Source organism: Dreissena polymorpha, chromosome 14, assembly GCF_020536995.1.
Source record: "Dreissena polymorpha isolate Duluth1 chromosome 14, UMN_Dpol_1.0, whole genome shotgun sequence".
Classification (NCBI taxonomy): domain Eukaryota; kingdom Metazoa; phylum Mollusca; class Bivalvia; order Myida; family Dreissenidae; genus Dreissena; species Dreissena polymorpha.
In genome coordinates this window covers 5,325,683-5,343,116 of record NC_068368.1, presented here as the reverse complement: position 1 = coordinate 5,343,116, position 17,434 = coordinate 5,325,683, and the positions used below count along the sequence as shown (strand labels likewise).

Here is a 17,434-nt window from a genome sequence, read left to right as displayed (position 1 = left end):
TCCGTAATATGCCTCCAGTCTGTGAGTGTTCGTTTGAACTTTAAGCAAATTTAAAATCGCGCATAAGCAAATAGTGTGATCGCAACAGAAAAAATCGTAACTAAGCTCTTCGAATGATCTATACATTACATTAACAACAATTCCGTTGCCTTTATTTTCTAATTTAAAACTGAACGTTCTTCATTTGCTTGATTGCGCAACTTTCTCATCAAATCAATACATACTGGTACACACATGTTTGTTTTTTGCAACAAACACTTGTTCTGTTCCAAACCCTATTTATCCATCATTTTTTCGGTGAGTTCTTTGGAAAATTAGAAATTATTTGTATCATGAGAGATAAAACCTTTGAAAACTAATCTCCGGTTGTTTAGGGTCATTTAAACTGTATGGTAGATACATTTAGGTACAGAATGGTGTCAACAATATTTATCAATAATTCATTGTTTCGACTCAACTTGTCCTGAAGATGGCCTTTCCACAAAAACATTGTCATACATGGGCAGACAACGAGCAATCCAAACAGCAAACGCAAAATTGAAACTCATGATTGCATACGAAACTGCCTTGTGACTTGTGACTGTGTTTTGCAAAATGAGCTGATTCCTTTTGAAGCTTTTTAATCGCGTGACATAATTTATGCGAGTTTTTTTGTAAGTAAAGAAGTAAAGTGTAAGAGGGTACGTCGCCCCGGTCCGTATTTATTAAACTGATATACATACTATAAACAATACTTTGTTTTGCCAAACTATGCACTGGTTTATTTGGAAAATTATTTTCCGTGTGAAATAGAGAATTGTGTTGAAATTTAGTTAAACGTGTTGTTTCGGTTCTGTTGTTTGCACTTCGTGGCTAAAATAATTTTCTTGCAGATAGTCAGTTTACATTATCAACGTTTTCATTCATTTTTTGTCACCGCACCTTCAAGATAATTGTAAAACAGTCGTCTTTTCGTCACTTTTCATGACAGTTACTGTAAGATGATGTTATATTTGGGACTGACTCATGTAGTGGAAATGCTATCCTGTAGAAACAAAATCAAAGTGTCTGTATACAGGTCAACGAATTGGCTAAAGATAAAATAGTCAACTACGGGCGCGCGCGATAAATAAAACACACCTAAGATAGCCCTGAACATCATTAACACGTAATCTTGTGTTGACGACGTCTATTTCAATGCAACAACATTCCACATTTTGTTCGGTGTGTTTTTTATTATCTATTTTCATGTTGTATATCAGCACCCACATACGTTTTTGACCTTCAAATCCTTGCGTGAATCAATATGTTAAGAACCTAATTTATTACTGGGTTGGTCTTTACGATGGCTTTATCAGTGTTCGAATTCCAGAGGCGATTTGTTTTAAATAGAATTAGCATCTTTGAAAATGAATTGCCCCTTTTGAAAATATTTTACTGTGTCACTGATTACCATAACCGAATTGTGCTGCAAGGCATGACAGTACCGATGTCTTTGGACTGCGAGACTGCATGTTAGCCTAATTATATGAAGGAAATCACGCCGCATACCGTTCCTTCAATAGGACCGATTTTAAAACAAGTAGTTGGTAGGCTGGACCCTACGGGAGACATCATCGCATGGTGAGCGGAAACTGCCGTCCCGCTGTATACAAGTTATACATAAATACGGTCAGTGCTGGAAAAAATACGGCGTGTTTCCTAGTGCTTACCAATAGTATGAATATGTTTATTTTTAAATAAATTCAAATAACTACAATATGTCTTTGGCCCAACTGGTGCGAATTTGAATAATATGAATGCACGTGGCCTAGGGAAATTTACCGCACTACGCACGCCTAGTGAGAGAGTGGTTATTTTTTCCGATAAGCAAAAACACATTTGTGACGTTTCTCGCAATAATATTCATTGATGAAAGCCGCGATTGTATACTGTTTGCAAACACGCTTATCAATGTAGCTAGTGTATCAATTGTTTATATCATTTCGATAAGTGGTACCGATTAAACGCTTACGCAAATCCCGTTTTAAGTGAGAGCCGGTGGGCGGACTGAACTGCGGGCGATTGCGTGGCGGACTTCCGGTTTCGCACGCGCGTCAATACCAGCTGTGACAGTGTTAGCTGTCGGCTCTCGAATGTTGTGTTATTGAACTCAGCGAAGTTAAAACTCAGCGGCTTTCCCGTTCCGCGTTGTATACCAAGAAACGAAAGTATTCGTTTACGCTTCATAGATAGACCATAACAGGTTTGAATTTTAAAAAAAATTGCCAACACGATAAGTATGGGACACTTAACTGTAAAGGAAAAATACGAAATTGTATAAAACTTCTGTAGAGTTTACAAATAAACCATTATAAACATGATTAAACGCAGTTGGAAACAATGCAAGCAAAATGTAAATTATGATAGAAAACGGCTGAGGAATAGATAAAGTCAACGCAGTGATCTTAACCCATTTATGCCAAGCGTCTAGAAAAAAGGCCTTGGCAAACAGCGTAGACCAAGATTTGACGCCGCATGATGCGGCGTCTCATCATGGTCTGCGCTGTTTGCTGAAAGGAATTTCTGTAAGAAATATTCTAAATATAGAAATTAGTATACTAAAAATCTCTTATTTTGGAAATAAATTGATCCAATATAGAAGGATGGAAGAGTCCACTAGGAATACATGGGTTAACACGAGTCATCCCCTTTCTGTAGCACAAACGCCGCACGGTTACTACGTTGCATCCTGAAATGAACCAATCAAATCCGGGTTTACTGAACGAGATAGGTGCAGCTGTACGATACACGAAAATCCGGGTACCACAACTGCAAAGTATTTAATGACGCACACGGTTTTTCCATGAATGAAACGACCACACACCATACAAAAATATGACTAATTTTATAACTAGGGCCAGCTATTTGTATGAGTACAGCTTAGTTGTAAATTCATTTTCGTTCGGCTTTGCAGTCTCAAATCTTACTCTCATTGGTCGTAACTGTAAAGTTTAGCATAGTTAAAGTATAGTACCAAAAGATCCAACACTGCATAAATTGAACGATCTAATTTATTTGAGCTTCAAATGTTTAAAAATAATGTACATTTTTTCACGCTATATTGTTTTTTTTTAAATTATATTTTATGGATATTTCTGCTAAAAATTAAAGTCAATTGCACAGTTCGAAATTCCTGCATAAGGCCGAAAGGAATGGGTTGGGTACATACAACATAAAAAAAATTATCAAAATTATTCAAAAGCATGCGAGTATACAATGTCTTTAAACCAACAAGGAATAATTGAAATCCGGGAAGCATTATTAAACACTTGTTTATAATAGCCCTGTGCGTAGTTCCTTTTTATTCATTTTCATTCATACCGCGAATCAATTAATGTGCCGTTTTACGTCAGTAAATTGATAGCTTTTTATAGCAAATATAAACTCAATATGCACTCGAGAACAGGTCTTTTGAAGTTTGAATACAATTGCTTGACTTGGAAACAAAAGACACGTTTATGGTGATTATAGTTAGTTTACAAATACACGTGTCGCACACGTGTATGTTAACACCTTACTACATAAATATAAAGTAACTCATGGATGTTTTAGTGATGTAAATCGATTAATGCACTGTAATTTGAACAGCTCAGAATAGCGCGTCCTCGAGATATCTCTTTCATTCGTGGCAAATCTATTTAATCTCGTTTAATTTTATTGTCAATGAACACACTGCAGTGAATCTAACTTAAGAGATGTCATCTAAATTTAGCATTAAAGGTGACTTATCACCGTATTTATTAAAATTTTATGCAAATATTTGCCGGCCGGGCATATTACACCAACTGATAAATACATATATAGATACATGCCATAAGCTTACTGTGCCATTAATGCTCTTAGATCAGACCATGATTGATTTCTTTTTTGGCTACTTAATTGATTATCCTAAACGATTTCGTAAATAACATTATCTGAAAAACATAAATAGTAATACTTACATCAAATCTATATGAATCTGCTGAGACAACTAATTAAATTATCTATGCAACTATTACGTTTAAAGCCACGCAAATGTACACATATATAATATATTTAATATAACCGTTGTTTTCTGCCTTTTGCAAGGCCTTTCACGGAGCATATTAAATATATTCTTAATTTGTTCTCTTCTGTTCATTGGCTTACTATCCCTGTGTTTTATCCTGGTTTCGGCAAATAAAATCAATCAACGAATCGTGATAAACTTACTCAATTAGATACACTATCAAGAAAAATCATGCTGGCAAAGGGAATGCAAACTGAGTGAACTGCATTAAAGTTAAAATCATTTAAACGGACCTTTCCTTATTTATATTACAGTCAACGAAGAAAACAGATGCAAATCTTTATCCAAATGGGTATTCCCGGGCCAAAACCGAACTTCCTCTTCGGAAACCTTCTTACCTTTTGGAAAACGGTATGTATTTATATAGTAAATAATTATTTATATGTCGTTGTATATTAGCCTATGAACAACGACTTATATATCAGAATTTCGGATTCGGATGGCGTTATTCAAAACCTTTTTTCCTCGGTTGCATCAATGCTTATTGAAACAATATCGAGTCTGTTTGCGGGGTAGACCCAGTACTTGGTGTCTTCAGTTGAGATCTAAAGAACGATCTGAACGTGAAAGCTATATATGCAATGATCAACAAATAACAATGGGGCAAAAATTTGGTCGATTTTAAAATGACCAGACAAATATGCTTTCAGTAAAAATACAAACTTTATTTTTATGGCAAATGCAGCTATCGATGCAATGGGCATATTTGTTCGTCGCACATGGCATAGTTTTAAATAATTTTTGGTCGGCTTTCCCATTTACGAATGTTATAGTGCAATTTTGCCTACTCAGGCATAATCTTGTTCAATAATACATGTAAATATATAATAAACCATTATCAAAGTCACTTCAGTTTGGTCACGAAATGCTAACGCATCTAACAGGATCTAAATAAACACCAGGGTAAGGCCTAGCGGGTAATAACGCTAAAATCGAACAATCAAACAAGGCTTGGTGGTACTTAACGATTGAATTCAATACCATTGTATTTAATATATTTTTTTATTAGCCTGCATGTCAAAAAGTGTACATTTGTATCAACTTTATAAGCAAATTATGTCAACAAAGCGAATGTTAGGGGCGCATTATGACCGAACGCGCATTTAAGGGTTACGTCATGGCAGGTAAGACTGGGACGTACATTTGCTGATTCTCGTATAATTTGTTCAGTTGTGAAAAAACAACAACAATGTATGCACCCGCTTTCGAAAAAATCACCTCTAATAATTCATAATTACGAACATATCACTATGTCGGTTAACGGTTAGTTGTCGCCACAATTTACGGACGTTTATAAATAAAGCCTTCATGGTCCTGTTTGAACTCGTCTAGTTGACGTTTAAAAGACAAATTAGTGAAAAGTCCATGATTAATTTGACTATTGATAAAAAACCTGACTTAAAATCAAGTTAATTAAGGTTCACACCCGGAAAATTTTGATCGACGAGTAGGTATAAATTGAGCTATGATCGGAACCGTTCAAAAGCCTGCGCGTTGATTGGGTCTCTTCTCTTAAGCTCCAAACGCCATCCATTCTTCAATATATTATCTACAAATTGGGCAACATTTATCTACACCAGTAACATGAGCGAGAAATGCAGCGCGTGCATTTCTGTCTATAAATATCTTCACACATGCAATTTCGGAAGTGATAGTCACTTCCAGTGTTAAGTCATTTCAGTTAGAGATTATAAGTCAGATACTGTTTTTTACAACCCCGTTATGTGTCACACTGTGCACACGGAAAAAGCGCCAATTACCGAATGAGTAGCTCTGACTCATTGGAAATCCATTTCATTCATAAAGATGTTTTACAACTGCGGTTAAGTAGACCAGATAGTAGGTTATAAACCACGAGCCGTTATCTTGATGCATGTAATTCAGCCTTTCGTTTCCGGCCTACTCCCTTCTCTTTGTGCTTTAATAAATGTAATCGAACATGTTTGCAATCGGGCGTGAAGTGTAAAGGGGCAATCAAGGTGATCTTCGGTATCAATAAAACCAATGTCAGGTCGAATAACGTTTGTCTAGTGCAGACAACGTACTGTGGTAAAGTGGGCATGTTTTCGGTGAGGTTAATTTCAGTTAACTTATTATTATGAATTAAGCCCAAGAATGTTTATTGTTTTTTTTAATCGTTTAATAAGTTTAATTAGCAATCAGAATCATCGAATAAACTTCACGGATATGTACTTTGGCTAGGTAGTTCTTTTATTTGACTTTTTAATTTGATGATTAATTGATTGATTTTGTCATTGATTAAGTGATTTGATGGTTCAACGCATGAATACATGACTGAGTGACTGACAGAGTGACTGACTGAATGGGTTATTGCTACGAATCAATAAACGAGTGAGTGACTGACTTACTTGTCATTGAGATGATGAATGAGTGGTAGCGACCTTTAAGCACGACCAATATTTTAATTATTTATATTCACGTTGAACTTAATCTTTCGTACCTTGGTTCCAGCCCATGTTTGAGCAGTATCGAATGTGGGCCAAGGCGTTCGGTAAAACGTACGGCTACTTTGAGGGCCCTAGCCCAGTACTAGTGACATCTGACAAAGATATCCTTGCCGAGGTGTTCGTCAAACAGTTCAAAGAATTCCACGCAAGAAAAGTAAGTTATAAAATGGTATAGTTACAGTAAAAAATATATGTTGAATTCATTTTTTGTTATATATTGTCATGAGTATTATAAATATAAGAACATTCGGCTCTATGCAAAAAAGTTTCGTTTTGATACGGACAATTACGTACTCATACGTAGCAAAGAAAATATCGAAAATGTTAATTTAAAAAGTTTTGTCATTCTTTTTAACAAGAAATAGACGGTTACCATATCTACATGTATATAGAATAGTTTTCTTTCGAAACATTTTTTTCTGAATGCACGTGTTCTCTGTGCAGATTTTCCCAGTACAAGTCGACCCGGACAAGGATGAGGAGGTTCACATGTTTTTTGCCCGGGGAGAAAGATGGCGGCGCCTGCGCACCATCGCCAATCCCGCATTCAACACAAGCAAAATGCGCATGGTAAGTCGCGTGCACTTGGAATGCGGACCTAATGAGAATGTTATTCCGTGAAAAATATTGTTTGTTCATTTCACACTGACTTTATCACGACTGGTTAATATTTGTTTAAAATATGCATGCATGTGTTTTTTTTCGCACTCAATGAAGATCATGTACACACAATAATTATACAGGTTAAGTTTTGAATTTTAAGAACATAAAGAGACGATTTGGGTTAAAATGCATATTTAATAATACAACTGTATTTTGATTATTATTCTTTCTTGTTTAAAATAAGACTGATTTATTAATTTTAGATGTCGCCGATGATAAACACCCAAATAGACAAATTCTTAAGCGTACTTGATAAAAAGTGTGAAAACAACGAGGAATTTGATGTTTATGAGTAAGTAAACAAGCGATTATCTTAAATTATATTCTAAAATGCTTACCGGTAAATAAGTTATATAATCTCTGTTGTATAATGTGTTATGATAACTTTACAACGTCGAAAACCAAATGCACGAATTTAGAACGTGCACTCGCAATTGCAAAAACAATCCGAAATAGATTACACGTTGTTATTTTTGGTATACGAATATAATGCATGATTTTTATATATTAATTTTTCTTAAGAAAAATCGATAATTTTTCGAACATTGTTTGCCGTTAAAGGAATATTTTAGACATATATGTTTTAAAACTCATTCCACTCCGTATTTCAGTGTGCTACAGAGACTCACGTTCGATACAATAGCGAAATGTGGCTTCGGGTTAGAAGCGGACTCAATCCGAAAGCCGGACGACGAATATTTGAGAAATTGCCGAGGAGTTATTGACGATACAACTAAAAGACCAATTCTATTTATGTTTGGATGTAAGTATAATTAAGTTTTCAAACAAATCGTCACAATAGTAAATGCACGTGTATGATCAAACCGTTATTTCGGTACATACATTAAAGTAAACGTCACCAACCTGTTAATCGATTAAAAGATAATCGATACAGTCGAATGATGTTAAATAGCATTAAATGCATACAAAAGAAAAATGATATTTTATGCGAAAATAAGATTGTGTAATTAAATGAGTAGCGTTCTGAGAAAATGGGCATAATGCATGTGCGTAAAATGTCACTTTCCGCTTTTACGGTATTTTTAGTTTCAAGGAAGTCCCTCCTTACCGAAAATCAAGTTTAAGCGGAAGTGTCGTCCCTGATTAGCCTATGCGGACTGCACAGGCTTATCTGGGACGACATTTTACGTACATGCATTATGCCCAGTTTTCTCAAAACACGACAAAAATATTGGTTACTATATCAAATTAAGTTAGGACCCGGATACATTGATGAGAGCGCGTAGATGTAAATATGCTATTATTGTTACATTTACAATGGAAACATATTAACAGTAGGATACAGATTTCGAGAAACTAAACATATGGGACGTGCTCTGCGAAAATGGGGTTAAATGCATGTGCGTAAAGTGATGACACTTTCCGCTTTTGCGATATTTTTCTTTTCAAGAAAGTATCTTCTTAGCAAAAATCTAGTTTAGGCGGAAAGAGTCGTTTCTGTTTAGCCTGTGCGGACTGCACAGGCTAATCTGGGACGACAGTTTACGCACATGCATTAAACCCCCTTTTAACAGAGCACGGTCCATATATAAGCATTATAAATGAAGTGCTCTTTGTAAATAATAACAAGATTAAAATTGTAAACAATATTTTTATTACGTGCATGACATGAAACGTGTCTTAGATGTACCGAAATAACGGTTTGATCATACACGTGCATTAAATATTGTGACGCTAGTTGTACCCGTCACGATTTCATGCGTATTGTATTAAGCATTTCATACTAATAACACTTAAGAGGGGAAGTGTCTCATTACAACACATGTGTTTTTTTTAACTTAGCAAGTACCAATTCATATGTACTATATTTTAGTCATGATGTTGTTTCTGATACTTCATTTATATCATTGTAAAGTACAGTTAGATGAAAGTACATCATGAAATACTAGAAAATATGAAAAGGGTTGATCATCTTGCAAACTTTTTTTGAAATTCTAGTTTTATGTCTCATATAGTTTCATATATGAGTGTGAATATCGGAAACACATCATAGAGCTATCAGTAAAATTTGGGATCAATAAAATACACGAAAAACAAGAAAAATCCATGTTTAAGTATACAATTACATGCGTAGCTTGTAACTGCTGTACCACTCAACTAAATGCTTAGACGCTAGTCTCTTTGTCTTTTTCAGTCATTTTCCCGACACTCCATCGACTGTGGATATCCATCTATTATTGGATGGGCTTGTTGAAGTTTAACCCTGTGATTTGGTTGGAAAATAAGCTGGGTGCGATTATTAAAGAAAGAAAGCATTCAGTTAAGGTAAGCATATTAAGATACAATATCTAGATGCGTCAAAAAACAAACAAAAAATGCAAACTGGATGGGGAGACTTTCTATTTATATTCATTATGTGTCGTATTTTAACAACGTCTGACATATGTGTCTAACTTACAATTATGATTTACGTAATTATAACATTTGCAGATGAGAAGTACTTTTTAGCAGTTACGCGTGCGTATCACCACGTGGCGTGGGCTACAAATCACTAATTCTCGACTTCTGAACAAATAAACCATCCAGTCCTCGTTGATTATTGGGCAATAATTCTAAAGTTGGCATTTAAACTATTTAACATATCTGATGAGATTATGTGTGTTTTGTTAAATATGATATCGTACCCACCTTAAGGTCAGGCGTGAGTATCGACAGTTGCATGAAATGTAATACCATCTAATGGTCATGACGTCAATTAAATCATAATTTCATACCTTTTTCACATTTACGGCATTTTTAGATTTCGAGATTCTCGGATTATGATCTGGGTGACATTTAACATTTAATACTACTACTACTACTACTACTACTACTACTACTACTACTACTACTACTACAACTACTACTACTACTACTACTACTACTACTACTAATAATAATAATAATAATAATCATAAGATTAATAATAATAATAATATTATAATTATTAAAAATAATAATACTTTTTTGCATTCTCTTTCTAATATTGACCTGGTGTATACTACAAACAAGCACATATAAAACATGTTACTTAAGTGGGTTCTAAAGGATATTGTTAGCCAAAGTGCAATTCATAACGGGGTCACATGTATAGCCAACAGCAATATGATGTCAAATATGCAATCGTAAAGGTGCGTTAATATGCAGCAGTAATAAATGTGCGACTCTAGCATGTAAACATTTAACATTTGTTTAATAACGTTCCGATACCATCCAACTCTTATAAACGCCGCGTCATGGGACCGCGTCACCAATCCTTACTTATTCGACAAATAACCACCACACACAGCCACGCAAAACCGCACCGAGCTCAGCACTAATTTCTACCTCTCATATTACAGCACGAGTCATGTGACCTTCTAGAAATGTTGTTTAACTCCGAGTACGACCCGGCGCGCACGTACACAGACCCCCTGTCGGACTCCGACTCTGACGTGAAAGCCGTCGCCAGAAACCGCTTCCTTTCCTCCCAGGTAGGGCTATAGGACTTGTCTCCTTCCGTTTATACTTCAAATTTAGATTTTTATAAAGATTTCGAAAGCGATGTTAGTGATGTAGGGTATAGTGATGATGATGATGATGATGATGATGAGGATGAGGATGATGATGATGATGATGAAGATGATGATGATGATGATGATAATGATGATGATGACGACCATGATAATGATAAATACAATTTCCAAAACCAGTATGCTGACGATCTAAATTGTGACGATAATGTTAAGGACTGATGTTAAGTCTTAAGCCGATTAATGATATACATACAGTTACGGTATGGTTTTTATACTGAATTTTTTTCTGTTACTATAAACACTGTCTTAAAATGTTTCATTCGTTTCGCAGGAGCTCAGTTCCCAATGTCTACTATTTCTGCTGTCTGGATACGAAACAACGAGCACGGCGCTTGCTTACGTCATGCACGAGATGGCGCATAATCCCAAAGTGCAACTCGTCCTTCAGGAGGAGATTGACCGCTTCCTGCCCTTCGATGATGACGTCATTGAATATGACAACGTCATGAAGATGGAGTACCTTGACATGGTGTGGCGGGAGACGTTGAGAAAGTACCCGCTTGCAAGCACGTGAGTCTGCTCTAGACTTTATATTTATATTTATTAATTAGTTATACAAATATTATACATATGAGCTACTATTTGAGGTGTCGTTTATGTGTTATTATTTTTCTATAGCGTGTACACGTAATTAAAATTAATCATAACTATCCCATTGCGATGAAGGATACACTCACTTAAGTGCACATGTATGACCACTGAGAATCGATGGGATAATGTTGTAGTTATTTGTTAAAAACTATCTATTCGATTTATTTTCTTCGTCGTAACATTTGACTCTTCGGATCCATGACAGCATATTGAACTCAATTGTGACACTCGTAAATAGAACGAAAATTAGTTCCTGATATAATGTAAAATTTTGTAAAGTGATAGAACAATGTCTAATGTCCCGGAATATCGCGTTTTTCGTAATACTTCATATCACCTACGCCGTGTACTCACTTCAAGTATCAATAATCTGCAAATTAATATAATAACGCATTTATTCGCACAGTTAATTTAATTCCATTTATATTAAGCTGTCAAAAGCATTCCGCATTGGTTGGCGGTTATTTATGTTTGATAACCAATACAATAATCACTCAATTAAATATCATTATATCAACGAAACGGGTATAATGCAAGTACAAATAAACATATTTACCATTGAATACAATGCTATGTGTCAAAGGTCATACTATTAATAAAGAATGAGGGTCAGGCCAATAAGTGTGGTCGATGAGGTTAGAATGTGAACTCAATATTTTAACAACCCTTCATTTCGAAATCGGCATGTAATAATTGTAAAAGAAATAGTTTACCTAACTGCCGATTACCGGTATATTATCCGACCACTCACCACACGCGTTTGACGTTCGCATTTGATTTAAAACGAAAAGAATATCTTGGGCGCTACAATGTAATTTGAGAAATAGTTCCCTAAGAAAAAGCCCTTGTGTGCGCCCAACGCAGTCATCTTACCACAGAAAGCGATTCACGCTGGCATTACGGTGCTATAAATACAAAAATCGGGTGAAGCTAAATCCGAATTTAAATCCCATTAAATATGATAAAACTAGGAAATCATGTTTACAATTAAGTATATAGCTATTCGCTTTCATGAATTGTCATAATTTAAACTTACGATAATCTTGGTAAATGTGAAATTTGAGCATAAAATCAGAGGAAAAACTATCGTTATAAGTGTCCTTATATACTAGGTCACATGTTAGAACAGCCAAATGGGCTACTAGAAAGTCACTCGATTCCAGCCCACTTATCCTCGTTTTTCCTTATTTGCAGGGTGATAGCTCGCCAATGCATGAAAGGTACCACGGTTAAGGGCATGCGAATTGAGCCGGGAATGATCATACAGGCCAACGTATGGGATCTGCACTACGACCCCGATGTTTGGGGGGAGGACCCGAACACTTTCGACCCTTTAAGGTAGGCATCGAAGCGTTCGCAAGGTATTTGCTTAAAGTTGAACGCTGCATTGTATCAATAGATGAACAACCGTTCAAAATGGGACGACACTCAGTGCAAAGAACATTTATTATGCTAAATATATGTAAAGGGGCCTTTTCACGTTTGAGTAAATTGTGAAAATTGAAAAAAGTTGGTTCAGATTCGCATATTTTCGTTTTAATTACGATATTTGTGAGGAAACAGTGATACTGAACATTTACCATGCTCTAAAATAGCCATTAAATGCATCTTTTTACGATTAAAAAACCCGAAAATTGTAAAGCGTTGCAAAGCGAAACGAATTTATAAGTTGGAGAGTTCTGTTGTTGTCGTTATATTTTGAGAAACTACGAGGATTGGTTATATAAAGTATAAAATGCATTTACTATTGTATCCGGAAAGATGGTCGACTGATCGAAATGGTTCATACTTTTACTTCAGCACTCCAGGGGTCAGTGGTTCGATCCCTGCTGAGGGTTACCTTTTTTTCTTTTTTAAATTTTATTCTTAAATTTTTACAGGAGCTTTTAATATCCAATGTTAACATTTATCAATAGAAAGCATTTAGTGACAAACTTCAAAACATGCCAAAATCTGTGAAAAGGCCCCTTCTAGCCGGTCCCTTGTATCACCGGGCTTTATCCATGCGCGTAAAGTGTCGTCCAACAGATGCCTGTGCAGCCAGTCTATAAACCATTTCTTTGTCCTGAAATCGAGTGTAGACATAAATACCTACATCAACCTATTGCTTTTCTAAATCTAAGCCGCTGTGACTATCAATTCAGTAATTGACAGTTTAAGCTATGGCGCATTGAATACAACAACCATGTTTGTATTCAATAATTTGTTTAACATCAATGTATTGGGTTAGCTTTTACTGCGAGAAAATGGATTATTTTTTTTGCCAACAAGGACGCATCGTTCAACGTATTTTTAGTTTGCTCAATCGTTGTGTCCATTTAACATACACACAATTAAAACCGTCCCTTGAGTGTGACATTAAATATTGGTTTTTACGTGTTTTTACCAAATATGATTGATAACTTTCAGTATTACTTCCGAACGACAACCTTTATGATAATGCATATTTTCTTTAAATTGGAGTATATTTATTCACGCCACAAAGATACAACGCATTTGGACCCCCACGATGCCGACCTAATAACAACAATTTTAGTTTACCTTTTGATACCTCATGACAATGAATAAAGGGAGATCTTTAAATATCTAATTTGAAACGTACACACAATCTGCAGCGATTCTCTCGCGTTTTTATATAAATTTTGTTTTCGTTTGAAACTTCAATTGCAATCTTCAATAGACTGCATTTTCAATAGAAAATTGGTCAAATCATCGCGAGTCAACTCAATATATACATATTAAGGTTATTTATTTTTCTGAAATGAATTGAATAACAGATTTCAGTGCGCATAATACTATTCAATACGTCTCGCTAAACAATGCAGCGACAAGTAATGTACACGTGAATAAATTTCAAGCGTTCGAGCTTGTCAACGGACAAATTGATAGTTTTGTTTCGCTTTGTTAACAACTAAAATGTATATAAAAGGCTGCGATTGATTTATTAAGTGATTGGTTGATTGAAAAACATGTAGAAATGAACGACCGAACGATCGAATTTACAAACACCGAATTAAAAATGAACACGTGAGATAAACAATAATGTACATGTAATTTACATTATTACATTATTTTGAGTATGTTTTCCCTTTAACGGACACATTGGGTTAGTTTTGGGTCAATAAAAATCCACACTTGTATCTTTGTAGATTCAGCTTTGAAAATAAGGCCAAGCTTCACCCTATGGCGTGGATGCCGTTCGGAAGTGGGCCACGCGCATGCGTGGGATTGCGTTTTGCGCAGCTTGAGGGAAAGATGACAATTGTGCGGTTGTTAAGGAAGTTCAAAGTTTTGCCAGCAGACCAGGTCGGCAAAAAGCTGAAAATTATAGAAGGAGCGACAATTTTCCCAAAGGAAGGTGTGAAAATAAAGCTCGTTGAACGATAATGGTCGCTAGAGGATACCGTTATGTTATGAAACAAGGACACTCAAATCCAGATGTCAGACTTTGTCTTCGGTCTGGTTTCGTGTTAATACTCCACCGGAAATACGCCGTCGCGCGACCGTCCAGTCATAGTTATACTTACTTGTTTAAGGATACGAACTGGCTGTGCTCGAACATGTATAGAACTGTTCGAGGCCTTTGTATAACCGCCGGTTTTCAAACCGGTGCAGATTTACCGATGGTCGGACCTATATATACAAATCACCGAGATGCGTAATAAAATTAGAGTTATGTCCCAGTCTAGGTGTTCATTAACTAGAAACAGTATTAAATTAATACATAAGCACGTGCTTACGCTAAAATATATTTCGAAAGAAAACTATGTTTTAATTTGAAAATATACTAGCTAAGCATAATGTTTATGATTTTCCTTCATTTTGTGGAACATGGTGAAAAAAGATAAGTGTGCAAACTGTATTTTAACATATCAGTTACTGTATCATGTGCAAATATTCAAAAGTGTATAATGCGGTTTGTGTTTTACATTAAGCTCTGAAATATATGCAGAGTTATTGAGTGAACTTCGTGTGCGCTATTTCTGATTTCGTTTTCCACGGTAGGATAGGGCACATAAGGTGACGTGGTTAATACATTCAACGCCTATGGGTGCGCTCTATTTTTGTCTTTGACCTGAGGAATAGACATTAAATAGATATATTCAGCTAGCATAATGTCATTTAGCTTTTGGCAGACCACAACGAGAGGTCGTAAATGCAAATGAATTCAGCGCTTAGGGACATATTTGTGTCTATGGCCTACTGAGTTGACCTTAAACAGTTGTATCAAACTAACTTATGATACCATATCTTGCTACACTAACATCCCGTGATGATAGCAGTTTATATTATCCTCAATATGTTTAAAGACAAGTTTAGATCGACCCTAGATGTGACTTAAAAAATGTAGGACGCTTTGATGAGACCATGCATATCACGATCGTGATTTATTGGTATTTAGTGAAATGCATTCACCGCATTGTACATCGGTTGTGTCTCTAATGTACACGGCATAATATTGGTCATTGAAATTTCTAAGGAAAGTTCTTTGTTTCTCACATAATATGTATCACCAATGCAGCTTTATTTATTAAATCTATATTTTTACGTCCATCTTTCATAACAGGGGAAGTGTGCAATATTTTGTATAGAAATACTGTTTAAGCATAAATTTAATGTCACTTGTACATACATTAAGATTTGTTATAATCCGAACATTATATATGTACATGCAATATAATATATAACTGATTTGTTACAATTCATCACTGATGCTCATTTTTATCAAAATGTATATTTTTATATCAGACATGTTTTGCTGTAAAAAAAAAAGGTTTTATATATATTTGGCGATTAATTTACGCTACAAGAAATAAAAAACTGTAATTTTTAAAGCATTGCCGTTTTACTGTGTTTAAAATTTTTCGTCATAATTGCATCGCGTTTATTTCTTTTGCCAGTATTGACATATGTTGTTGAGATACACTTCGGTATGTTTTCATTTCAAACTATTTAACGCATAATCATGACACATACCACAGTTCTGAACAGCTTGTAGATCACGCTTTTAGACATTAACATACAAATTATAAACATTATCGAAACGTTGATGCGATACAAGTCACGTGTCGCTGCACAGCTGTTACAAATGTTACAATGCATAATCTTTACGTGGGTTTATTTACTAAATTTGCCATAAAGAAAAGAATCGTTGTATGCGTCGTTCTATTTATAAAATGAACTTAGATAAGGAATGTATTTGAAAAGTAGTCATATTGTTTTTTCGTTAATTTGTATTTATTGAATAATTGAGTCAAAATCAAAAGAATAACATTATTTTCCATTGGGCTGTTTCCACAAATGTTATCACAAATGTGGTTCACTTTTCGTTTTGCACTTAATCTTTCTGAAATTTATCTGCGAAGGAAGGCATTAATAATGCACATATTTATACATGTTATCAGACCTTTTTCAGATGAATAATACTTTATGAGTGAATGATAATAATGCATTTTTAAATGTTTAAATTCTTGAAAATGTCGCGTTGTGTGACAAATACTAGTACAGTATGAGTACAATTACCGATCGAAAGCAGACATGTCTTTATCAATTAAAGAGCGTTTATTTATGTAAGTCATGTGTTTTGCTGAACGCCTCTTATCAAAAGCCATGAAAATGGATGTTGTATAGTTGTTAACATTTGTTGTATACATTTTGGCCATTTATGGAAACTGTGATAAATAATTTATTGCTTTAAATTTGTAAAGCATAATTATGCTTTGTATGTTATTTACGGTAAATACAAGTGAAAACTATTGTGTTCGTTTGTTATGGACTATTGATGAACGTGTTACTGACATCATGGTGTTATCAGTTCCGTCAATAGTTTAATCAGAAATGACTTCAACGTATTGCTCATTGACGTCTTTAGCACTTTATATTCCTTTTACATGATGCGTGCCTGTGACACGTGTTTTGCGCATATATCAGAATGTCGGTGACAAAGGATTATACATGGCTTACACATGCCCAAATACAAAATAATTAAACCGGTCTCTAAGAAAAGTGGGCACGTGCTTTAAATATCGTTCCAGATTAGTCTGTGCAGTACACCACCTTGGTGAAGG

The 17,434-nt window shown here is 35.2% G+C and overlaps 1 protein-coding gene across 1 annotated transcript in view; it reads left to right on the top strand.

Moving 5' to 3' along the window:
- The window catches only part of LOC127858016 (putative cytochrome P450 CYP13A3), a 19,156-nt gene extending 2,042 nt beyond the window's left edge, over positions 1-17,114 (top strand). Inside the window, exons 2-11 of the mRNA XM_052394858.1 lie at positions 4,324-4,420; positions 6,542-6,691; positions 6,982-7,107; positions 7,404-7,492; positions 7,812-7,963; positions 9,356-9,486; positions 10,542-10,673; positions 11,047-11,285; positions 12,561-12,704; positions 14,516-17,114. Coding sequence (XP_052250818.1) covers positions 4,324-4,420; positions 6,542-6,691; positions 6,982-7,107; positions 7,404-7,492; positions 7,812-7,963; positions 9,356-9,486; positions 10,542-10,673; positions 11,047-11,285; positions 12,561-12,704; positions 14,516-14,753 — 1,498 coding nt within the window. The 3' untranslated portion in view covers positions 14,754-17,114. The remainder of the gene's footprint in view (positions 1-4,323; positions 4,421-6,541; positions 6,692-6,981; positions 7,108-7,403; positions 7,493-7,811; positions 7,964-9,355; positions 9,487-10,541; positions 10,674-11,046; positions 11,286-12,560; positions 12,705-14,515) is intronic.
- The last annotated feature ends 320 nt before the right edge of the window (positions 17,115-17,434 follow it).